The sequence below is a fragment of the Trachinotus anak genome, unplaced genomic scaffold, assembly GCF_046630095.1.
Source record: "Trachinotus anak isolate AG129_WGS33_773 ecotype Australia unplaced genomic scaffold, CSIRO_AGI_Tana_v1 ptg000002l, whole genome shotgun sequence".
NCBI lineage: Eukaryota > Metazoa > Chordata > Actinopteri > Carangiformes > Carangidae > Trachinotus > Trachinotus anak.
This window is the reverse complement of record NW_027273853.1, coordinates 25031836-25056915: the sequence shown is the minus strand read 5'-3', so window position 1 is coordinate 25056915 and position 25080 is coordinate 25031836. Positions and strand designations below refer to the sequence as shown.

The 25080-nt window shown below is 40.2% G+C and overlaps 1 protein-coding gene across 1 annotated transcript; it reads left to right on the top strand.

Moving 5' to 3' along the window:
• The first annotated feature begins 219 nt into the window (after positions 1–219).
• Positions 220–24761, top strand: edc4 (enhancer of mRNA decapping 4). Its single transcript, XM_071457793.1, has 30 exons — positions 220–452; positions 2084–2246; positions 2344–2455; positions 2862–2961; positions 3790–3976; positions 4225–4372; positions 4473–4577; positions 4903–5015; positions 5153–5236; positions 5391–5486; positions 5792–5891; positions 6334–6514; positions 6797–6863; positions 7126–7217; positions 7701–7885; positions 8403–8482; positions 8934–9069; positions 9158–9450; positions 9787–10017; positions 10376–10477; positions 10606–10749; positions 11218–11254; positions 11606–11753; positions 12187–12342; positions 14840–14955; positions 15523–15688; positions 17532–17718; positions 18494–18713; positions 19391–19554; positions 22213–24761. The coding sequence occupies exons 1-30, from the start codon at positions 365–367 to the stop codon at positions 22394–22396; spliced, it is 4185 nt and encodes a 1394-aa protein (XP_071313894.1). The 5' UTR covers positions 220–364; the 3' UTR covers positions 22397–24761.
• Positions 24762–25080: the final 319 nt, after the last annotated feature.

The following is a 25080-nucleotide window of genomic DNA, read 5'->3' as shown; positions in this document are numbered from 1 at the left end:
TTGTGTGGAGGCCGGAACACATAGAAGTTAAAGGTTAAATTACCAAAGAGCAAATTATAAATACAAAAATGGTACAAGGACAACCACAATTTAAAGTATCAGATATGAAGTTTAAATGTCGAACAATCAGTTTTACTGACCATGGAGGGCGAATGATGTATTTCGGTGTACATGTTTGAACCTCATCAGAATTTGAGGTAGGAACCAATGACCCGACACACCGAAAAGTCGGAACTTACTGCGCGGACATGACGGAAGTTTAGACGGTTGCTCTGGGTGAACGAAGTGACCACTGACAGCATCGCATCAAACAAGAAATTATTCTTTTCCCTTAAATAAACCCAGTCTCCCCTTTCCCTCACCCATGGCGTCCAACTCTAATATAGATATTGAAGGTGCGACCCAGCATCTCCGGGACATCCTCAAGCTCGACCGTCCCGGCAACAGCGCCGGTAAGTTGGACCGGGAATGAAAAACGGCTGCGCTAATTTAGGCCGCAGAAGCTAAAGGAAAGCTAGCTAGCAGGCTAAATTGACACTAGCTAGTGTGAGATGGTTTAGCACGCTGCTTTACAGAAGTGAAGTTAGCTTTGTAGCAGTTTCACTAGCTGCTAACGAAAGACGTCCATTCGCGTCAAAGCCCAATTTGAATGTCATTAAATGTACACTTTTATTTTCACATTTATCTCTGCGGAGCTACGGCTGTGTTCAAGTCCGTCGTAATGTTGGAAAGCTAACTGCGTCGGAAAAGTGTCTGGTATTTCATCGTCCCAAGTGTTAGCTACGCTACGAGCTAGCTTATGTTTCAGTCTATTTTCTGGTGCAGGGAAGCTATGTCTTTTATTACCAGGAAATAATTTAGTAATTGTTAAACAGTTTCGTTTATTCGAAATGCTTTCTGTACCACCTGCTCATTTGTGACTCCAATGCAGTAAATTTTAACGGAACTTAAATCGTATTTAGTCAAGTTATTTTACTGCTATCAAGAATTAGCTTGAGCCCCGAAAGTGCGCACGAAGGTCGCTGTTCTTGGCTAATTTGGTTTGACTCATTTCAGCTTTGTTTGTGGACCTTCAACATATTACTCAATCATTTAGAAACTCACAAAACGATCAAAGCATTGTAACGAAGAGACTGTCGGCATTGGGGAAGTTGTAGTAAAAGAAAACACAGGTCTCTTAAACTTGGACTCTTATGTGTTGTGAAAAGATTGTCCCGCCTCTGCACTAACGTTGTTTACCGTTGTGTTGCAGTATTTGCACCATTTCTTTTATGAAAAAAAAAAACAGTGCACCATATTCTTTGTCCTCAGTCACTCCGCATCCATTTACGTGATAGTATCCGACCAATAAACGTACTGGATTATCCCGAGTAGCATTTAGTGAACATGTTACTGAATTCAGTTTTTAATTATTTCATTAGTTCCACCTGTGTTTTTTCTGCTCTGACATAATAAAACTGTGTGTGAAAAAGTATTATACTACAATCAGAAAAGAACTGATTATTGTCTGCAAGGCAGAACTGTGTAACTGGCATCTTGCAGACACCTTCACCTTACTGTACAAGCATAATAACAGGCATTACATTAGTAGTTTGTTACTGCCTGTCCAAATAATTTGGTATAATAAATAAGATTAGAGCTTAACAGCTTAATAAAACAATTATTTGTAATATGATTAAGGGAAATTATTTGATTTGACATAATTTTTCTTGTAGAATATCCCTGTCTAGTGCAGAAACACTTAATTACCATGGAGCAGCACAGATATTTTATTACCTACTTTACACAACTGAATGGGAATTTAGAATGAAAATTTTGGAAATTTAGACTTCCTAAAAGGGAAAGATACATTTAAAATGTGAATCTAAGACACCAAATAGCTTTTTAAACGTAAAGTGTATTTCTTTTACACGTAAGTGGATAAGTGACATGATTGTTTATTGTGCTGTTAACGCTGTCAAATTCATATAGTCATAAACCTCCAGAACCTCTCTGGAGGCTGTGATTTCTCTTGCTGGGTTTGAATTTACATTTTCATACAGTATATTCTGACATAACCTGTGTATTCAATTTCTTTCCTCAGATTCACAGTCAAGTGATGGTGAGAGAAAGCTATCTTTTAATGGAGAGTTGAATGGGTTATTGGGAACAGCAGGGATTCTAGGAAGCACTGATCGGACAACCATGTCAGAATCTACTAGACCCATCTCCACAGACATCAGCAGCGCTCAAGAGTGTCAGATAATGTGAGTGGGCGCCTAGAATTAGTCACCAAACAAAAGCTTTAAATTCTAAAGAAACTGAATCCATATTTGTACTGAAATCCATGTGCTATAATTTCAGCTGCCTTTCTGGTGATGATGGATCCACCTGTATCCCCATCACCTCTAACAATGTGGAGATTGTAGCGAGTCAAGACTCTAGCATCAACAGTAAGGCTCGAGGCAGCAACAAGGTAAGAACTTAAATCATCAGCTCCAAAATAGTGCTCACATTTATAAGTGTATAAATGAAATGTGGTATATTACTACACCACCAAAGTAAGATTGTCAAGCTGCTGTGCACCTAAAAAGGATCTGTTTATTATTATTATTATTATTATTATTATTATTATTATTATTATTATTATATGTTACTTTTATATTGTATTATATTGTATATTTTATTATAAAAAAGAAAGGACTAGATTTTTGCGAAGTTTTAATTGAGTTTTTTTTTTTTTTTTTTTTTTAATGAGTATTATACGTTTATTTTGACCAGCAGACTTTGGCCCATGAAGACCCCATTAATAAAGAAGTCATTATGAACTTTGTGGAGAGAGTATGAATTAATTCTGAATGGTGAATTTGTTTTCTGTTCAGGTGAAGATTCAACCTGTTGCCAAGTTCGACTGGGAACACAAGTATTATTATGGTAGACTGATAGCTGTGTCAAACTCCTTCCTGGCCTATGCCATCAGAGGTGAGAGTCCTGCACTAATTATTGATTACTTAGTTCTACCATTTAATGGCAGAAACATTAAATAGCACTTGAGATGTTTTAAATCAAGAGGTAATACTACATACAATTGGGTTAGTAGCAAATTCTATGTGCTGCTTATACAACAGCATCTTTATTTTGAATTGTAGGTTTTTGTCTAAAAAAAAAAAAAAAAAAAAAAAAAGTTGTCTTTAAAACTGTATGTACCATGAATGTATATTTATGAATTCCTTTTTTCCAGACTGTAAGTATATTAACAGTTAGACATAATCTGTTCTTCAGGCTCTGTGCTTCTGCCTGTTCAATTTGAAATTAAGTAATGGATACATTTGATTTAAGTAGAATTACATCAAGATAAATAAAGAGCTGTGTGGGAGACACAGACCTTTTAAAACATAGTGCTGAAATTGCAAGGGTTCAGAAGTAATTGGGTGCTTGGCTACTAAATGTTTCTTGGGCACCTGTGTGTTGTTTCAATGTTAGTTCAGGCACAAACAAGCTCACACATGGCTCAGAGTTGATTGAGAGTTTCTGTTAAGATTGAGTTGACTTGTCCTTGTTGACCATGCATAATAATGAATCTCCAAAAAGATCTATCAGAGTGATATCAAAGGTAGTTGGTTTGCCAAAGGTTTGCCATTTTCAATATAGTATTCTGTTGGTCTTGTAAAATTGATACTTTACATAACATGATCAGATACTATGATTGTTTTGTGTGGTTGCTCAAATGATTTTATCTGCACTGGGTGCTGTGATTCCCCAAGCCCCTTGGTTTATCTTTTTCTTTAAAATAAATATCTCCGTCTCCAGGAGCCAACAACCATGCAATGATTCGTGTCCTGAGTCTGGCTTTTGCTGAGCGTTCCCTACTGAAGGGATTTACTGGGGCCGTGACAGATCTGGCTTTCGCCCATCTCGACTCCTCCCTGTTGGGTTGTGTAGATGAAGCAGGAAACCTGATGGTCTGGCAACTCACCTGCACTGGAAACAAGATACTGTATCCTGACGTAGGAGAAACTGAAAGAAGCATGTGGGAGGATGTGTTTTTGTGTGTGTGTGTGTGTGTGTACAGTGGATGTTACAGCTTGTATTTGTACGTTTATATTTCTGTGTCTAATAACAACTAAAATACAATGCACAACCGCCCAAAACCTCAGATTTTTGTCACAGTCACAGTCATGACAGAGACAGATCCTCCAAGAACAAGTCTTCTCTCCTATTTTCCTTAACTCATGTTCCCTGCAGAGATCAGATAGTGGTTCATATCACACGGCCAGAAGACACTCCACTGAATTCCCATCGTCGTCTCATCTGGTGTCCATTCATCCTGGATGACAATGAGGAGAACCAGGATGACACGAGCCAGACCTTGGCCCTTCTACATGAAGACAGGGTATCAATGTTTCACAGTAATACTCTCTGTGATTATTGTAATGTATGAGAATCATATCGTGTGATATCCATGATTTTTTTATTTTGTCCTCCTCTTCTAGGCTGAAGTGTGGGACCTGGAAGTCTTGAGAGCCAACAACAGCAGTTGGCCTGTTGATGCCACAGAACTGAAGGAAGGGCTCATCACAATAAAGGGACATACCCAGGTAAAGGATGGTTATGAAGCACTAATGGTAACTTTCTTGAACAATGTTAAATATGATTTAACCAGTATATTTTTTGTTTAATAAGCTACACTTACATGATCTTATATGAAACACATACTACTTTAAAGTAAACTTGCCACATTTGAGTCAGTTGACTTGCACAACAGGACATAGGTTCATTACTAAAGATGTTTCCATGAGGAAAAGTGAAACCACAATAACTAATAATAGTAAGTACACAGTAGTTAACTGTATGATTTTTGGGTTGTTACATAGATTCCCTCCTGTACTGAAGCTCTGTGTTGTTTTATGTCTGTCTCTCCAGCGAGTCAGTGAAGGGGCCTTGTCTCCAGATGGAACTGTGTTAGCCACAGCCAGCCATGATGGATACATCAAGTTCTGGCAGATATATATAGAAGGGGGACAGGACAAGCCCAGGTAAGCAAGGAAGATGTGTTTTGAATGTGAGTTTTTTGAATGTGTGTAGTGTGTTACTAACATTTTGTCTATTACCTTGGTTTTCTCTCTTCTCTTCTTTTCTTCCCTTATTCTTCTTTCTTCACTCTGTTGTCCAGATGTCTCCATGAATTGCGGCCTCACGGAGGACGCCCGCTTTCTTGCCTTCTTTTCTGTGACAACCACAAGAGGCAGGACCCAGAGTTAGTACACACGGGTGCACACAAAGCTTTCAGTGAAAATTGTGACATACAGCGAATACACTAATCTAAGGTTGTTGCCATTTGATTTTTAGTCCATCTACGTTCTCTTTCTCCTTTGTCACCTCTTGGTTCTTTCTACTTTTCTTCTTTGTAGGGTTCCTTTTTGGCGGTTCCTCATAACTGGAGCAGATCAGAACCAGGAGTTAAAGATGTGGTGCACTGTTTCCTGGACCTGCTTACAGACCATCAGGTTATTCTCTTGATCTATCATTTCAAATTGAAATCACTCTCATCCCATGTTACTGGTGTAATATGGTATTACTATGGCAGAACCTCTATTTCAAACACTAAATGTCTGTCTGAAAAGCTCCCATCATGTTGGTGCATCAGAACAGTCCAGATGTCAAATTTAGCTTATGAGTCAAGAGATTTCAGATCATTCTGTTATCTGATCTCAGTCTAGAATCTATCTCATCTATATCAGTCTATCTCAGTCTAGTCCCAGAAGTCTATTAACTTTAAAGATACTAATGATGGAGTGTTTTCTTCTCATAGGTTCTCTCCAGATCCATTCAACTCCTCAGCTCTGCCAGGTCTGAAGGCTAGTCTGGACCTTGCTGCTGAGTATCTCATCCTCACCGACGTACAGAGGAAGGTCAGCACGATATTGTCATCTACATAGTTTCAGGAATGTTCACATTAAATAGTTTTAACAAATAATGTTGCCCAAGTGCTTACATTATTCTTTGATAGTGATACAAATTTTAAGCAATTGTCACTCCATTGACATTCAGCATTAAGCTGAAGATAAACTGCCTCCTTGAGGGTTAAATTCAAATCTTCCTTCAGGAAATCATTCCAGTTAATTAAACACCAATTAAACTATATTAAATCTTGGGCTATGCTTCATCTACAAGAGCCAGTTTGAGTTAATCTTGTTTGAAAGGCCACTTTTGCTAGAACAAAGCGAAGAGAAGAAAAGTAAAAACAAATCCAAAATCTTTGAAGTTGTGGACTCAATATCTGAGCCTTTCTAACCACATTACCCCCTTATCCCGAGCTTGACTTCATACTTTGTTGATGTCATTCTTTGCCAGGTTCTGTATGTGATGGAGCTGGGGCAGGATCTGGAGAAAGGGAAGGCCAGTTTCACAGCTGTGTCAGAGTTCCTGCTGACCCACCCCGTGCTCAGCTTTGGAGTCCGTGATGTCACCCACAGCCGACTGCGACACACTGAGGTCCTCCCTGCAGAGGAGGAGAGTGAGAGCCTGACCACAGGTGCACATTTACACACATGCTCTATTCACAAAAAACAAACAAACAATGACTCTCTTTACTCCTGTAGTGATGTTGCCATACACTTTTCCGTTATTACTGTATATGGCAGGTCATTTAGAAATACACACAGTTATATATAAAACAAGGTGATTTATTTGCTTTCAGCTTTCATTTGGTGACTCACTGCTGAATGAAAATAATTTTCCCCTTTTAGAAACATTAAATATGGAGCAGCATTGATCTACTTAACAAAGCACTGCTTTCCCTGTTTGTTTTCTTCAGAGGGCACTCAAGGACCCACAGAGTCCAAGTCTGGGATCCAGATTAAACTCTACTGTGTTCACACCAAGTAAGTCTCCACTCACTATCTGAGTCAGCTGTCAGCTCACATTGATTTAAGTAATGTAGAGTGAAGCTTGGTTTACAGGCAGTCATTATATAAATAAATAACAAATTACCAAAGACTGGTTTTTGATCAACATTCAAGTTAAGTGAATCATGACATTTCAAGTTTTGAAAGCCTCTGGCAGATCCACCACCATAGAGTCTGGTGTGAGAGGCGTACAACAGGGTAGTGCTAAATTTGTGTGTTTGTCTGTGTGTGTTTTCAGGAGTTTGCAGGATGTCCAGATCTGGTTTCAGCCCAACATGGGGTCCAGCTCAGCAGTCTTCCTGCCTCATTCTGATTCTCAGGATGGTTTTGGTAAGTAACAGTCCCAAGGGTTAGGGTTAAACTAAAGCAAACATGAAGGCCAAATGCTAATCCATTGAGATGATCCTTTTTCTTTATGTACATTTGTGAACATCTGCAAACGTGTGAAGAGAGAGGAGTATTGGAGGTTTAACTTTATTTTACTTAACAACTGAATAATTTAGTATGTTAAAAGTGTGACTCAGTTATTCTCTAATTTGAAAATTGCTCACAACTTGTCAGTGCAAAATTATTAAAGAGATGCAGGATTTGTCAGTTGCTTTCTGAAAACACACAATTCAAAGTTGGCCCCCCTCTCCCCGCCTCTTTGAGTGAGCGAGAGAGCAAAGGTGGTCAAGCGAGAGTGCTAGTGGCTTTACACCTGGGGCACACTGCCTGTGTTGAATGTATGCAGTTGCATACTGGGTTTGTGCTTTTGTTGTATGTCACATATTGCCACATTACTAAAGTCCTCTTTGCATTTTGTATTTTCAGCAGGGTTCTCGGACCATCTCACTGACCAGAGCTCTGACAAGGAGTCAGGGAGCGGCTCCCAGACCGACCTAAGGAAGATCCCATCTCTTCCTGCTCCTGCTGACTTCCTGTCAAACTCTGCCGCTAGTAGTGGGCCAATGCCCAAGCTGATGACTCCAGACGCCTTCATGACACCAAGCACTTCGGTATGAACAGTCATACACCATGTATATATTGCTACTGGGCTGTGTGATTCATGTTTACACAATGGTCAAAAACACTTCAGCTCCAGCAAATGAACACCATCTTCCAAACATGTTTTTGTTTGTCACCTAGCAACATCTCTTCTCATGAATAACACCTACTCCCACGCATCAGTCAAACGCTGCTGCCAGCACTTAACAGACACAATCCCATAACCCTGTTAATACACAGAAGACTGTTTGAGTTTACATGAAGGTATGACTTAAACAACCAAAGATAGAGTAGGTCTTCAGTTTCATCCATGAAATGAATTTCATAATATTAAAAGACAAACATTGCTGTCTGATTTTTTTGATTGTTGTCATATATGTGATTGTCATGAGAATTTTGTTGGACATGACCCATCCTAGTTGTCTGCACTGTGCTTTAGTTTTTTAGTCTTTTTTAAGCACTGAGGAGGGATTTTCTAACCCCTTTGTTATATTTGGTGCCCATAAATCACTTTTTATCACCCTCCAGGTACCGGCATCTCCTGGCAGCAGTGCCAGCAGTCTGACCATTGTAACAGCTATCAGCAGCAACTCTGACTCGACTAACAGGTAGGTTTCTCTATGAAGATTAGTTGGTATAAGATCATAATACAGTGACTAGTATTGGGCAGTCTGTAATACAGTGGAACATCCATCTGCGATTTTGTGGTGTGAGAATATTTTTCATCTATTCCATATTATATGCAGCTACAGTCATTCCAGTTGGAAATTGGTTTGCACTGTTATAAAGTATCTTTCTAACCATGTACCATTTCAACCTCCTTAATTGTTCTATTTCTTCAGTGCTGAATAACTCTCATATTCCAGTTGCATAAAGATAATTTACTGGGTATGGGATGTTTTTGGGTTTTGGGTTTGATCATAGCTACACATTTTACATATGGGCCCAGTTTATCACTATTAGATTAACATAGCTGCATAATTTGTTCCTGTTTTGTTTTCTGGACACTTACATTGACATGTATGGTTGAGTACAGTCTGTCTGTCTTACTGTGTGCAGAGCTATAGACGATGTCAGTCAGAGTCCAAACAGAGCAGAGAACAACAGCAGCAGCAGTAGTCTGACACTGTCTGCCTCCACCAGCAGCCCAAGAGCTGCTTCTGCTGTGCTCCTGCCTGGCCTGGAGAACCTGCAGGTAAGACATGACACAATTTCCTTCCACCCTCCCCATACTCTTATGGCATGATCTTGTTTTTCAATACATTCTTCTTCTCCATATCTAGGCTTTGGCGTCCCCTAGTGGTCCTCTTGCACTTGACAGCCCTCAGATTTTGGACTCACCTCTCCTACCACCACTGGCCTCTCCGACTAGGGCCCGTTCCCCTGATGTCATCTCCTCAGCCTCCACAGCCATGTCCCAGGACATGCCGGAGATTGCATCCCAGACCCTGCAGCTTCAGCGTCAGCTAGTGCCCAGCTTGGAGCCCTTACCACTCTCTGCTCTCCAGACAGACAGCATGGCCTCTGCTGCCTCTGCTCTGCACCTGCTCACCTCACCACGCACAGCCAACAACGGGTACGTTGATGACCATTAATGATAATGTTACTATGACAAAAATGAACCCAGACTTGATTTACATTTACTCATTTCGCAGATGCTTTTAGCCAAAGTGACTTACATGTTTGCTCTGGATGGAGAATACAAATCAAGAAAATGTATTGAGACTGTTAACTGATCCTATTGTAAGAAAAGGATTGAAAACCTGAAGTTTATCAGGGATAAAAATACATTAATGAATCAGCATGCATTTGAAATAGTCAGGAGTAATGAAAAGCACCCAGAATGTTGTAACTTGCAAAAACACCAGTTCCGTCCCTTAAATTAACCAAACTACTGTATTTTCTGTCTCAGCCTGTTGCCCCTTGAACTTGGAGGGGCTGATGGGCCAGTGGGTGGGGTGGCAGAGTCAGAGCCTAGACTTAGCCACACACCATCTTTACTGGAGAATGCCTTATCGCAGGAGAACCCTGGGGTAGGAGGAGGGTCTTCAGATGGTAGTGTTAGCCACACACCTTGGCCAGCTGCACCTGACATCACCAGAGAAACCAGGAACAGTCTCAGGGACAATGGTCTTGGAGACTGGTAAGAATCCCCACATACATGTACAAATACATTTAACCATTAGAAACATGAACATCTATGTGAAGTATCTCACAGAGGTTCTACAATCTCATTTGCAAAACCTGACCTAAATGATTTCTTGTGAACCAGTTTTGTTATGTATTTACAAAACCTTAAACATACAAAAGTATATAGAGCACCTGAACATAGATACAGATCAGCATGAACATGCAGTTGCATAAGGCTTACAAGTGTAAAGGAAGAGATGATGTGGCGATGACAATGTGAATGGGTCAGTCAGTTTGTGTTGAAATTGTAAAATCAGTGTGAAAAGCATTCATCAAACACAGGTTTGTGGCATCTGTCTGCTGTGTTGTAGTTCGAGAGACGAGTCAAAGGACAGGCACTTGAGCTCACCTTACCATCGGCGCTCCTATCACCTCACACAGAATGACAGTCAGGATGCTGGTGCAGAGCAGAGGTAACATACACACACACATTTTGATTTCATTGAATTTTTCAATGAAATTACTGTATCCATGGCATAGAGTGTGCCTTACAGGCTACAGCAGCTTTCTCACTGTGTGATGTGTGTATCTGTGTACCCAGCGACCCCGACGATGAGGTGGCCAGCTTGGCATCATCCTCAGGGAACTGTGGCTCTCGCTCTTCTCACAGACTCCCAGTTAAGGACTGGAAAACCTCACCACGAGGCTCACCAAAACTGAAGAGGAAGGCCAAAAAAGATGACAGGTATTTAGATATTTGATAAATCTGGGTATGTAGTGGGGTTTTAATAAAAATGATGATGTCTTTGTGCTTTAAGAGATTGTCAGTCACTCACCGAGGCTTGATTGATTTGAGTGTTCATCGGCAGTTTCCTTTTTACTGCATCTCTCCACACCAAGTTGTACAATGAACTAAACTTAAAAACGACTGAGGCTGCTCTCAATCCTAATCCAGGATAATTCAATTAAAGTTCAGAAGATGAGGTTATGTGGATTCTAAAGCTACGACAAAGACGAGACTAAAATGTTTTTGAATATCCAAATACTTTGCTAATGCTTTTTTGTGGATTATTTAGCTCCAATTTATTGTCTTTCTTAAACTGATGGTAATTTATATACACATATAAACATAATTCTTGATACTTGATTCATTGGTTCAAGCATTATTGTTAAGTGTTATAATGCTTAGAATTTCTTTCTTCTCTCTTCTCAGTGAATCGTCTCAGTCCAGGCAAATGGACTCTGGTCAGGTAAGAGATGATCACCAAAAAAATCTGTGCATCTTTCTGTTATTGTGTTTTTATTTTGAATTTATATAGTATCAGTTCTTTTGAAGTTCTTTTGGAAACATTTTGCACCTAACTTAAACCAATAATTGATTTTCAGCTACAAGTTGGACAGGAAAATCAAAACAAACTTGCAGATATGAAGCCACCAGCTTATAAAGTTGCTATTTCTAGTGTTTTCATAAGTACTTGTTTACTTAATTCAGTGTTTAACTAAATATTTATTCACGCATATGTAATTCCTATTTTCCAGTAGAACAATTCCTTGCTCCACTTGGTCTCTTTTTCTCAGTCATTCTCTCCATCTACTCACAGATGAGCGTAGAAGTACAGGAAGAGTTGTTGATGCTCCTACGCAGCCAGCAGAGAGAGTTGACTGAACTGCGTGGACAGATCGAAGCCATGCAGAGCTCCATTATGGCTCAGGTGGAGCACGTCCTGACCAACCACCAGGAACAGGAACGTATCCTTTGGTCTTTCTTACTGATTTTTGGTAGTTTATTTTGCAAATCTGCCATCCATCAAACTTTCTGAGAGAAACTTGAATCCACTGTACACCCAGGCCCAGTGAACAACTGTGATGCCATTATTCAAAGATAAAATTAAATTAAGCAGCCAAAGCAGCCAAAAGCAGCAGCCACATGGAGTTTTCTTTGGTCACACAACCTGGGGCCTGGTGTTAATTGGAGCACCCAAAGCTACCCTGCACGTTTTCCAATAAACACAAAGTTTTATTAAGTGGCACAAAATGGTTTTGTATACAGAATGGTCTCCATTTGAAACACTCCTCATGTAGGAAAAACCCCAAAAGAGTTGTTTGTTACTGAACACATGCTGGTGTCCATGGTGATCCTGTAACAGCTATTATTTTGAGCCTTTACCATTCATAACCTCAGAGCGCAGAGTGGAACGAGTTTTGGCAGAGAGTCAGAATCATCAGCAGCAGCTTCAGGAGCACCTCAGCCAGCAGCTCAGCCACAACCTCAGCTCAGCACTCACCAACAGAATGGACAAAGTGCTGCGAGAGGAAATGAAGAAAACAGTCCCACAAAGTAAGGAAGCACACAAACATTTTAAATACTTTATTTGAATCTGTCAATTAAACCGTCACAGGTCTTCTGTATTTGTCAACACTCAAATATAACGATCACTAATCTCTGACCTTTGCCACCAGAGACTGTTGCTTGGTCAGTTTATCAGAAATAGCTTAAATAAATTCCATTGGTGGAATTTGTACATCCATGCCTTATCTGTCTATCTATGCTTTTTGTTTATGTTAAAGAATGCCTGTATCCACAAGCCATGTTACTGTGCGGGCAAACTCATTCATATTTCATAAAAACTTTATAGAGCTTGGGGAGGAGAGAAATGTATTGTCATGTTGATAAACCACTGTCTTTCTTTGGATTTCTGTGAATAAGGGCACCCCTGAGTAAGAGTTTGAGTGAACTGAGGCCCGGTGGCTTTAAGAATCTCAAATATGATGTTATCAGAGCCACTTACTTTGTTTAGGAGATGAGACAGGACTTACTTCATCTAAAGTGAAACTGTTCGTGTCTGGATAATACCCTGGCACAATTGTTTCAGACCATAGGGGCATGATCAGTGGTATAGGAGAGAAGATTACATGTAGCAGCATAATACTCCTGTACTTTATTCACATCACTGACACTGGGCAGAGAGCCAAGGAAATAACTATTGTTAAGAATAATGTCAGTGGCTCTTGCCTTACAATGTTGCCATAGATACACTGCGGTCTGTGTCACCCTTATACTCTGCTGGTATTTAGTGAGGGCTGGATGATGCCTCTAACAAAGCATGGCTGCTTTTCAAACCAGGCTGAAAGGGAGGCTGTTGTTATTTCCGCTCACATAGGGAGAACTTTCTGAGGACCCTTGACACATGTTTCAAAAGCAGTAGTCTGAGATTTCACGTTTCCTGTTCATATGTGCTGTGCAAAATACTTCAGTTAGGCCGGACACCACCTAACTCAGTTTCCCAGGCTCCCCAGAGGAAATGAAATTAGTCTCTTCTTCAAGCAATTTGGTGTCGAGTATTTTTCTAAAAGCTCTCTTGTGCACCTGAAACTTTTCCCATTGAGACTCAGGGAGTGGTTGAACAAAAAAGGCAGAGGTCCTCTCACACCGGATAGAGCTGGGCCATGGATTTGTAGTTGCTTTTTCTAGACTCAGCCACTGTTCAGGGCTTCTTTAAAGGCCAGGTGTAGTGGAGTCACCAGGCCATCAGTGTCCAGAACATAGTCAATTTCCACTACATTAATAATAGCAGTTACAATGGGAGAGATTTTTTCCTAAATTATTAGCACATTCTGCAGTGCAGCTCTCAGTGTGACGCTGGCCACCCTGACACCGCAAATTACCAAAAGTAACGTTTGTTAGATGCCTCTTGTAGCGACTTATTTAAGCACCAGGGAGGACGTGTGTTGATGTGAAGGCAGTGAGAATAAAGTAAGCTGAAAACACAGTCTCACAAACTAAGGAGAGCTTTAGTCTTTACACTAGAGCTCAGCCATATTTTTTACCAGATGATGGTGACATCGCACCATTTCATTGTTTGCCAGTTGCAGATGAAGATATCAGTCTGAATATGCTGCACACAGTCTCCTGTCTCCAATCCCTTGTTTCTCATCATAGTCACACACACACACACACACACACACACACACACACACACACACACACACATACACACATTACAGCTACAACTGTAATATGAGACAAATTTCAAAATTTTTACTATCTCTAATTTTCCAAACAGTAGGGTTGTTTGGCAGCAAAGTTGAAAGAAAAGCTTTCTCTGACTCTCCACCAGATGTCGGGCTTGATGCAGGTTTGTTGTTTGGTAAAAGTAAGAGAAGGGAAAGGAGAGATTTGTGTTGGTGTTGTTCATGTGCTGCTGTGGACAGAGGTCTTTACAAAAATGACTTAGAAATGATAATGTGGACACAATCATTTGCGAACAAAAACACTGTTTTGAAAGTGTGATGATTTATTGTGGATGTAGTCTGGCTGAGCGACTTTCCATGAATAAATGCATGTGAAACACTGAATTGTATTTAATGTAGATTGGTCATCTCATTTATTAAGGTCAGTGTGCTGATACCACTCAGACAGTCCGATCGGTGCACCCCTGATCTAAATAAGCAGAACACTGCAAGTTTACCATGCCTTTCATAGTTTAAGCAAATGTGGTCTACTGACTGATGTATTTTGTTTCCTTCTTTTATCTTTTAGTTTTGCAACACAAAAATGAACAAAATGTGCACCAGGCTGTACATCAATAAATCACATTGCTATCTCGATGCTTCATTCCAGGCATTAGTTAAATTAAATATAACAAAGGCAGCTGAGGTGTGTTGGACTGTGACACTAATATTGAGCAGTCTTTGGAGAGATGTTTTCTTGCCTTACCTCTCCTGCCCTCTAATTTGAGGATGAGATGTTCATGTCTCTTTACTCCTTCCTTGATCTCAGGCCTAATTATAGGTTAGTTCTTGCTAATCTGTCTTGTTAATTATTTCCTCTCTAGCGATCTCTAAGAGCCTGGAGCCTGTGACGGGTCAGCTGAGCAACACAATTGCTGCCAAGCTGACTGCTGTGGAGGTCACGCTGAAGGACAATGTCAGCAAGGTGGTCAAATCTAAGGTAGGTATCCGGCTTATTTCACCTCTCGTCTGTATTATTATGCCTCCACGCCAGTGACATCCGTGGCCAGAGGCATTATGATGTTGGCTCAATTCATCACATTCTCATGGACATATCAAAACATATTTCAGGAAGAACTAGGAGTTTGTTTGTTTTTGTTTTTTTTTAATTTGAAATTCAGTTGGAATCAAGGATGAACTGATTAGAATTTGGTGGTCAGAGGTCAAAGTTCAAGGTGACTGTAACCTCAGAAAAAACATTTTTGGCCATAACTCAAGAATTCATGCACCAATTATGGCACAATGTAACACAAATATCTATTAGAATAAAATGATTAAGTTCAAAGGTCAATTTCACCTTTACATCATCATATTCTGCAGAAAAACAGGGAACTTATGGCCATTATTCAGTGTTGTAACTCAGGAACTCAAGGGATTATTGTGATCTCCTGTAATGGCATAGAACTGCGAGGAAATAAGTAGTTTATTAATAGTTTAATAGTAATAGTTTATTTATGCTGTGCAGAGTAAACTCTGTATGTTTCTGTTTCTGCTTCCTGTTTTCCAGAACACAACAGATGCAATTGGTCGAGCAGCAGCTGAAGCGATGCAGGGGCCCATCCAGGCAGCCTATAAAGATGCCTTCCAGAGCATCGTGCTGCCTGTTTTTGAGAGAGGCTGCCAGTCCATGTTTCAGCAAATCAATGACAGCTTCAAACAAGGAACACAAGAATGTAAGGCTACTTCAGCAAAGAAATATCAAAATAATACTCGAGAATTAAAGATATGACTAACCTACTACAACACTAGGTCAAATTCATTTTATATATAATATTTTAATAATTATTAATTAGATGTTCAAACCCTTGAACATTTTGGAATTGTGGCTCTCAATGGCATAGTTCCTTCTGATGGTGGAATTGTGCTTTGTTCGTGTTGGTTGTGTCCAGTATCCAGCCCTGAAATGAGGGTCTGTTTATCTGGAAGTCTAATTAAATAGCCACCTCCTTAAAAATGCTCAGGGACAGCTTTTGTAATGTTGCCTGTTCAGAATAAGCCAAGGCACAGATGTATTTATTCTGAGACTGTGTCCATGCCCACCCTAGAAAATAATGTTTTTTAAATTTTACCAAGGCTTTCATAATATGTGTAGGTCAGGGAGACTAATGGTGAGAGCCTACAGTACAATGGTTGGCCACAATACCCACTTGAGTGTGTTGTGTGCTCTTGTGATCATGGATTTAAATTTAATCCCTGAACAAATTCAGAGTTTAGTTTTTTGTGTGTAAATATTGTTATTTTGAGTTCTGCATTAACAGCTATGTTGTTTGAGCCCAGATTGTCTCTTTGTTGTAGGTGTACAATAGTAAATTTGTCAGTGCAGTAACATCTCAAGATTAATATACTGTATATATTGATAGATCATGCAGTGCTTCCCCTAATTTGTCCTATATATGGCTGTATATTGAAGAAAAGACAAATGGATTGATTTACACTAAGCTTTGTTTAATAATAAAGGCACATTCTGGTGAACAAAATAGTAGCTAGAATAAACAGAACACTACAGATTGCTCTTTGGAAAAACCTTCAGTTGTGTACTTCATCCATGTTGTTCAGTTTGACATTTTATTGAAACCAGGGAAACAGGGTCAAGAATGTATTCACATCAGGCAAAACAGTTTTAAAATTTATCTCCATAATATCTATCAATCTGTTCTTCAAACCACCAGCAGAATAAGCAAGGTCCATATCTTAGTACATGGTCCTCCAACTCCTGAGAAAATGTCTGGGGGTCGAACATATATCAAACTCAGTTTTCTTCACCAGCCACAATTTTGCCTCTTTGTGTCAGCAAGGTAAACATCAACTGTATAATGTGTATAGAATCTGGTTTGTGGATGAAAGTAAACAAGCTGCCATTACTGTGGTAGCACCTCACTTGTTAACTCGTGAATAACACTGTAATTTAGGAAAAGGATTTCACTGTTTAAGCACATTTGCCCATAAATCTGTCCAGGAGATACTGTAGAACTGGTCATATGTTGAAAATATTGACACCAAATGCAGTTATCATTATTATCAATCATGGAGTGTGATGTTATATATCGTAAGACAGCCAGTAATTCCTGCTGGGTTAGATTAGCCACTGCACACAGCTCTTTCACATCCAGTCTGGAGGTCAGACAGAAGCAGTAATGTTTTTTGTTTTTTGTTTTTTTTTTTCTAAAACTTGTGTCAAAACACATTTCAGTGTTTAGAGACTGAATAATTTGAAAACCTCACAGACTACCTTCATATGTCAGAGGGGGTGACCTTGAACGACCCAAATATCTCTCCTCTCACTCAGTGTAATCGTGTTCAGTTCAACTCACCACAGTGCTGCCAACACAAATCAACTGCCAGATGCATCTATTGAGCTGTTCAGTGGGTTTGGCTGCTGCCCTTTCACATTACACCCAGTCATGTGATTCAATGTTAATATCACAAATAACCCTCAGTGAAGGTTTGACTATGTTCATGATGTGTTTGCTTGTGTGAGGGGAGGAAATAATTTTCTTTTGACTTTCCTCTCTGCAGACATCCAGCAGCTTGAGACTCATATGAAGAACAGAAAGCAGAGAGAGCAGGAGACACGAGATCCAATGATTGGCCAACTCCAACAGATGATCGACAGCTTCCAAACCTCCAGCGATCAGCTGGCCAATAACATCACAGCTAATGTCCGGGCAGAGATCCAGCACCAGATCCAGATGATGGTGGGAAAGTATGTATCCTGGCTATCCCTCATTGATCACACTACTATCAACTTGTGATTGGAATTCTGCTAATTAAACCTTTTTTGGTCCATTTGAAAACACCTGAATCTGAACCTATTTTCCCTCATTTTTCCTCATCTATCATTTAGGTACATCTATATATTTCCCTAAACATGATCATACTGTAACTAGAAGTTGCATAGCTGCGCTCATCAGTAAAGTTTGTTACAGTGTTTAATACTAAGATAAAAACAAAAAGTCTGATATTGCCCACTCAGTACAATGAGCTGTCACTTTCAAGTGACAAAAGACTCCTGCTGTTGACAAATGCTCCTCACACTGACTGATCTGATTTCATTGATTAACATTCTAAGCAGACATTTTTAATATCAGATAAGCATGTCAGCAGATGCCTATGCCAGCAGTTCTGGCCTTATTCACTGCCTATTGAGCAGGTGTGTAATGGGTTGGAGAGTAGAAACAAGCAAAGCTTAATCCTGGGGCTAATGTAAGAACATAAATTCAATTGAGTCTCTTGTTCCCTCTGCAATTAATTCCATGGCCTTTAGAGTTTATACATTTGTTGGGGGTGGAGCAGAGAGCAAGTAGTCGGCCAACTAAAACTTGAAAATCTTGAAACAAATGACAATGCCCGACTAAGCCAGAATTTTACTCTGAGATTCAAGGTTGTATGTTAGGTACACACTATCAAATCAAACTTAATGTTTGAAGATAACTCTCTTTCTGTCCTTATGTCTTCTCTTCTGTCCTTTTCCTTCCCAGTTTGCAGGAGTCTATTCTTAGCCACGTGCAACGAATTGTCAAAGGGGAGGTGAGCCTGGCAATGAAGGAGCAGCAGGCAGTGGTCACCTCCAGCATCATGCAGGCAATGAGGTCAGCGGCAGGCACGCCCGTCCCCACAGCACACCTAGACTACCAGACACAGCAGGCCAACATCCTGCAGCTCCTCCAGCAGGGCCAGCTTAACCAGGCCTTCCAGCAGGTAAAACACACACACACACACACACACACACACACACACACACACAGTTGTAGGATTGTGCATTTCGCAGCTTCTGTAGCTGAATTGTATTTTCCACTTGATAATGAGTGCAAACACCCTCAAATAGCTTAAAATTTTTCATTAATACAAATGCACTCACACCTACACACACACATACATGCAGGTCCCACCAGGACCATAAGGCCCAGAAAGCCAATATACTACAACTGCTTCAGTCAGTCCCATTTGTAGGCCCCACTAGTGCTTTAGCTCTGATCCGTGCACTCATTATGCTTGTGTTTTTCTGCCCTAAGTAACTTCATACCTGAACTAGTTCTAAATAGCCATTACACTCTCTCAGGTTTTTTATCACCCATGTTCACACCAGCAGAAGACAGTCCATGCATAGCCTTTCGGATTGATATTTGTAAACATAACTGGGTTAGAATAGTTCATCAATACTCCTGAGTTACTCCCATGGTGAACAGATCATTATGGCTTAGATTCATTTTTAGTTTTTGTGGTCTGGACAAATGTTGTGATTTGGTGTCTACAAAATTGGCAGCAATGGAATGGACAGGGATGCTCTCTCATAGAGCTATTGCAGGGAAGTTGATATTTGAGCTGATGGTGAAAAGGGTGCATGACAATGGCGTTCTCTCTCACTTTGTCCCCAGGCTCTGTCAGCAACAGATCTGAACTTGGTCCTATATGTGTGTGAGACCATTGACTCTCAGCAGGTGTTTGGTCAGCACCCCTGCCCTCTCAGCCAACCCGTGCTGCTGTCTCTCATCCAGCAGCTGTCATCCAATCTCGCAACCCGCTCTGAGCTCAAAATCAGGTGAGGAAACCAAGGTTAAAGGGTCAGAGTAACTGTGTCCTTTTTAGTGTGTTATTTGTAGATGAACTAACGTGAGATGTGAACTTTACTGACCACAATGTTACAAATGTCTGTGACATAAGAAAACAGTAAATGTTAAATGAAACAACTGCTCTGTGTCAAACCAGCCAAACTCGACAAGTACCCAGGTTCAATATTGTGGTTAACCTTGTTCTCTTTACTGATACAGTACATCAGCTCCACTCAAAAGCTTCAAGCACAATCTGTCCTCCACATAATGACAAAAAAGGACAGAAGCATAATATCCAGGTTTCCTTATCAAATGTACTGCTTTATATATTTTAAGTGTGTTCTCTTCCTACATGTTTTTACTTGTGCCACTTTAGGTCTTAGACCAATTACCAAATAATTTACAATATGCAATATGGATGATTGAAATAACCATGAAATATTTTTTTGCACATGAATATTGACATACTAAACTCATGGACTGTTTCCAGTTTAAAATTATACAAACATTTGCATCTGTATACCTTTCAGATTCCTTGCAGGGTATCATAGTCTCATTAAATTATTGTCTCACACCACTGTAGTTTGATATAAGACCTGTCTTGCAATGCAGCAGGCATAACTTGCAATTTTGGAAAATGTCATTTGCTTTAATCAGAAACCTGTGAACTGTGTGAGCTTACAATTTCCCCAAAATTAATTTTAAGTTCATTTTCTCACAAAGCGATAGCAGCGAACATGTTCTGAATTTTATTACATGCCTATTCTCCACCATTGTGTGCCCCTCCATCAATTATAGACTCAGCGTTGGCCTAAACTTTTGCTCCCCATCTCATCTCCATTGTATATCCATTATTCCTTATCTCCTGAGTGCCAAACGGTGCTAAACTGCTGACCCCATCACCCTGCTCCGTCTGTAGCCCTGCTACATGGCCGTCCAGGGAGCTCAGATGATCCTTTGAATAGCATTGCAGTTTTTGGATACTCTCTATCGTTCTGCTCTTTCTATGTCCTTGTATCTTTTATCCTGTTGTTCACTCTGACACTCCCCTCTGTTCTTTTCTGTTCTTTTAACAGTTTGTGTTGAGTTGTTACATATCCTCAGAAAGAGTGCTGACCCCCCCCCATTATGTCCTTTTCTTTTCTGAATCCTCGCATCCCATCTCCTCTTGTCCTTCTCTCCCCTAGAAAACCTCCATCTCTTTCATGTTCCTTTTACAGCACATGCCTGGTGCTGCGTTTACATTGCAGCTGCCTGCTGCTGCTAATACAGCCCTCTGGTGCCGCTGTGTGCCATCTGGAGAAAAAGATGAGGGCAGCAGGGTGTGGTTCATACTAAAGCATTATTAGGGCAGATACAGCCGTGGTTGGATGATTGTGGTGGAGGAGAGTTTAGTGGAAGAATCAAAACAGGATGAATCACAAAACGTTTTAATATATTGTCACTTTTGCCTACGTTTATGGCTAATTGTATTGAAGCCTGGAAAAGAGAAGCTAGTTAATATTGGGATAATACAAAAAAACACATGTACAGTAGATGTCACAGTTGCTTGCATGTATTCCCAAGTCTTCAAACCACAGATAACAGATTGCTGTAAGACTTTGCATCCAAAACTTTAAGCAGTTTTTAAGGCTTGAGTAAGTTAAGGGATCCTTCTCTCCTGTACTTCTGAAAGATAGTATCTCAGAAAAATCCATAAGAGATACCCAGAGAGAAACAAAAGCACTGCTAGCATTGTTAGAGCTTGGGATGTTAGGATGTGATTATCCATAAAAACTGTGGTTTGGCAGAATCATTAGCAGTTCACATGAGAAAAATGTGAACTGAGTATTTTTGGGTGGTTTAGTCAAAGCCAGATTGTCTCCTGCAAAACATTAACTGTATTAAGGCAAATAGTGTCTGTGGTGTTATGTGCAGTGACATTAAATGTCCCTTTGAAGAGTTGGCAGCTTTCTGTTATGTGGGAACAGCTCTAATGGTTAGTCTGGGATCAGATAGTGCTCCAGACAAAGAGATAAATGGTAGAGACTGTAAAGACACAGATTGGGAGAGCAGAGCAGAAATAGAGCACAGTCTGGACAGTGTCATCACCAGATGTCTGACTTAAATAATTACTTGAGGAGTTAAATGTAGCCTGAGTGAGAGGACAGGACGCATGTGAGAACAAGCAAAACTCAATTTCTGTTGTGATCTTTGAGATGTACACATTCACACAGTGCGCTGGAAGTCAGGAAGGTGATCAAGGACGGCGCTTGACATTCTAGCTGCGAAAGATAGTTGAGACAGTGATAGAGCTCCCTCTGTGTCCCCTGCAGCCTCTCCAAGGGTCAAAATACAAAGTCTGTGCAAGTTATCCTTGTACTACTTTAATGTCTGAGTGAATGAAGGCAGTGGTTTGGAGTTTCAGATGCACATGTCAACCCTTTTTCATTTCACATCATTTCCTCCATGTGGAACAAAAATGACTACGGCCTCTCACACCAAGTTAATTTATTTCTTTTTCTCGGTCCTGCCTGATGGCTGAGAACCTTAATTCTTTTAACAATCTCCTTCCTGTTCATACCTGCAGAAGATGATATCTGCCTGGCTGGAACTTGTAGTCTTGTCATTGTTATCTAAGATCTTTCTCCCTCTGTGTCCCTGTGCAGTTACCTGGAGGATGCAGTGATGAATCTGGACCACGGCGACCCCCTGACAAGAGACCACATGTCCTCTGTGTTGGCCCAGGTCAGACCGAAGCTCTTCACCTTCCTGCAGCAGGACCCTCACAGCCTGCTCAGCAAGAGGGCGCGGCGTCTGATGATGATGCTGCAGGGTCTCGTCAGCCACTAGTCCTTCATTTAAAGGCTGGCACAGAGGAGACCCTGTCCTCATAGATACAGATCATGAGTCCATTTTTGTTATGAGTCTGCAGACAGCAGCAAGGACGACTTCACCCCAGTTTGAGCAGTTTGTTGGAGCTTGAGGATGGATCATGTTGTGGGTTGGAGATGAAAGACGAGGGCTCCTATATGAAAGTGTTTGAAACTTTTCACTTGGGTAAAGAAGAAGGTTCCCTCTACTCCACCAGTTCCTGCACACAACCCTAAATCCAGCTGTTTCTACCCCTGGGCATTTCTTCCCATTCCTCCTCCTCTAACTGCACAAGTGAAGAGTCCAGTTAGGAAAAAGACTTTTTGTTACTCTTATGTTTTTTTTTCCTAGACATATCTACAATGCAAGACAATAATGGTATGGACAGAAAGATTGTTGCTGATTTATGTTAAAGAGACTCTTTAAGTTCACTGTAGATTCTTCTAGACCTTCATTACTGCTGTTGTCCCCCCAAGAGGCAGTCTGGTTGTGTCTCATCCTTTCATCCCCATCAAGAAGCAAAAGACTGTCAGAAACGACAGCTGGAGAGCCTGATGATTCTGGTCCAGTGTCTGGTCTCCCAGACACACAGTACCTGTCACTCTTTTGGTGTTACGTCATCCAAATGTGCATAAGACTCAAAAAGTGTTCAGCTGAGTGGTCCACAAGACCAAACATCACTGTTCCTTTTGTTCTGCTGTGTCCTCTGACCCGTCAGTCAGACATGTTGTGTTTCGGGATACCGGACAAGTTGTGATGCAGGGGCTACTTCTGAGCAACGTTACGCCAAAACAAGAAGTGTCTCACCTCAAAATATCGCCTTGTATCTCAGCCTTAAGCGCAAACAGCAGGACTGAAGATATTTTTTTCCTTTAATACAGAGCAGCATCCTCTCTGGAGTACACTTGGAATTCAGTTGCCGCAGGAATACACTACCAGGCTAATCCCAGCAACCAAAAGTATGAAACATCCAAAGCTAATTTAAGTTGGTGGCATATTTCCTTTCAGTTATTTCTTGTTAGGTTGGAGATGACAGCCTTGCCAGGCCAAATCTGTCTCAGTGAGGATTATAATGTTGAATTGTTTTACTGAAAGTCAATAACATTTGTTCTGAGTTGGAAGTATTCAAGCATATCTCATTACACCTCTTCAGTCTGTTTTTACAAATCTTTTCTGGTTTCCGAAGGATACAACTAAGACTAAAGGATGAGGAATAACAAAAAAAACATTTTTGAAATTTAATAAATATTTTTGAAAGGTTTCCCAGGCTGAAAGAATTCCCCTTTAAAATCTGAATTGTTTGGAGCTCTGCATCAAGGTTGGCAGCCGTCCATGTGTACAGCTCAGTCTTGTAAATTGATCAGACTGCACCCCATGTTTTCTTCTGTGTTAGTCCCTTCTTTTTTATAACATTTAGTATTTGTAAGACTTGTATCTTTGCTTTAAGAGTTGTCGAAGTAGTTATAAAACATAATAAAAACACTTCCTAAGCATTAATTGTTACTGCTGATGATGTTTTATCAGGATATTCCAAATAATGTTTGTTAAACGTAACATGCAGTTACTTCTCACAGACTTTAGGAGGCAGCACTTAGTTGGACCGCAGATATTCACCCTGCTTGTCATTTAAGTTTTGAGTTCAGAAATCATTCCTGCTCCGGCAGTCTCCGTTTTAGTGAACATTGAAAAGCCTTTAGGTTGTAAATGCACTGTTTATTCATCTTTAAAGTGTGTTCAAAGTGTATGATGATTTGTGTACAGCCCATTTACACCTATTGTTTAATTACAGGGTGGCCACACTTTTGCTGACTGTATAATAAAAGTTCTGTTCATTTGACCTCTGTGTTTAGAATCTCTTCAGTTGGATTTGTCTAGCAAGTGCCTTATTGTATTTTATCTGTTTTGGACATTTGGTCCCATTTGGGCCTTTAGAAAACACATAATGTTCGAGCACTATCCCACAGCAGTTCCATTTAACTTTTACAAGCATTTGTTTTGTTAAATTGTGTGGTTGGATCTGAAGTAAGGCTCAGACAGTACTGCAGAGGAGAACCTGTATGTTTTGTTTGCAAACATTTGACTGGAGACAGACCTGGACAGATATCTGAGTGCTCATGTCAGAGTATGAAACAGAGAGATGTATTATTTTGACTACTAGCACCTTCACCTTTCAGCTGCAGACTGTGTTGAAGGAGAGGCGGAGTCCTGCTTCACCCTGAGTGGCAGCTGTGTCACCTATTCTGTCTGTTGTGTTCATTTCCCTCTGCTTGGTTGCTTATGTTGTAACTTTTACAGTTTCTTTTACCCCCAACATTTTGGAATAAAAAAAAAAAGACTTGGTCAATTTATTGTCTTTATTTATAAAGGAAAACAGACCCAAGGCATCTTTCTGCAGTGGATTTAGGGGTGGACAGCAGCACACTTTTATTGTCCAATGTTGATGCATTTCTACTAAGTCTCTCATAATATTGAAATTAATATTAAATTATCACAAGTATTTCTATTGTACACCACTTTCTTCCATTCCACTACATTTCAAAGAGAAACATTACATTTTACTCAATTGCATTTATTTTTTACAGCTATAGTCACTTTTTCAGATTGAGATTTTATATAAAAACTCAGGTTTATAAAATACAACACATGCTTATAGACGAGAAACC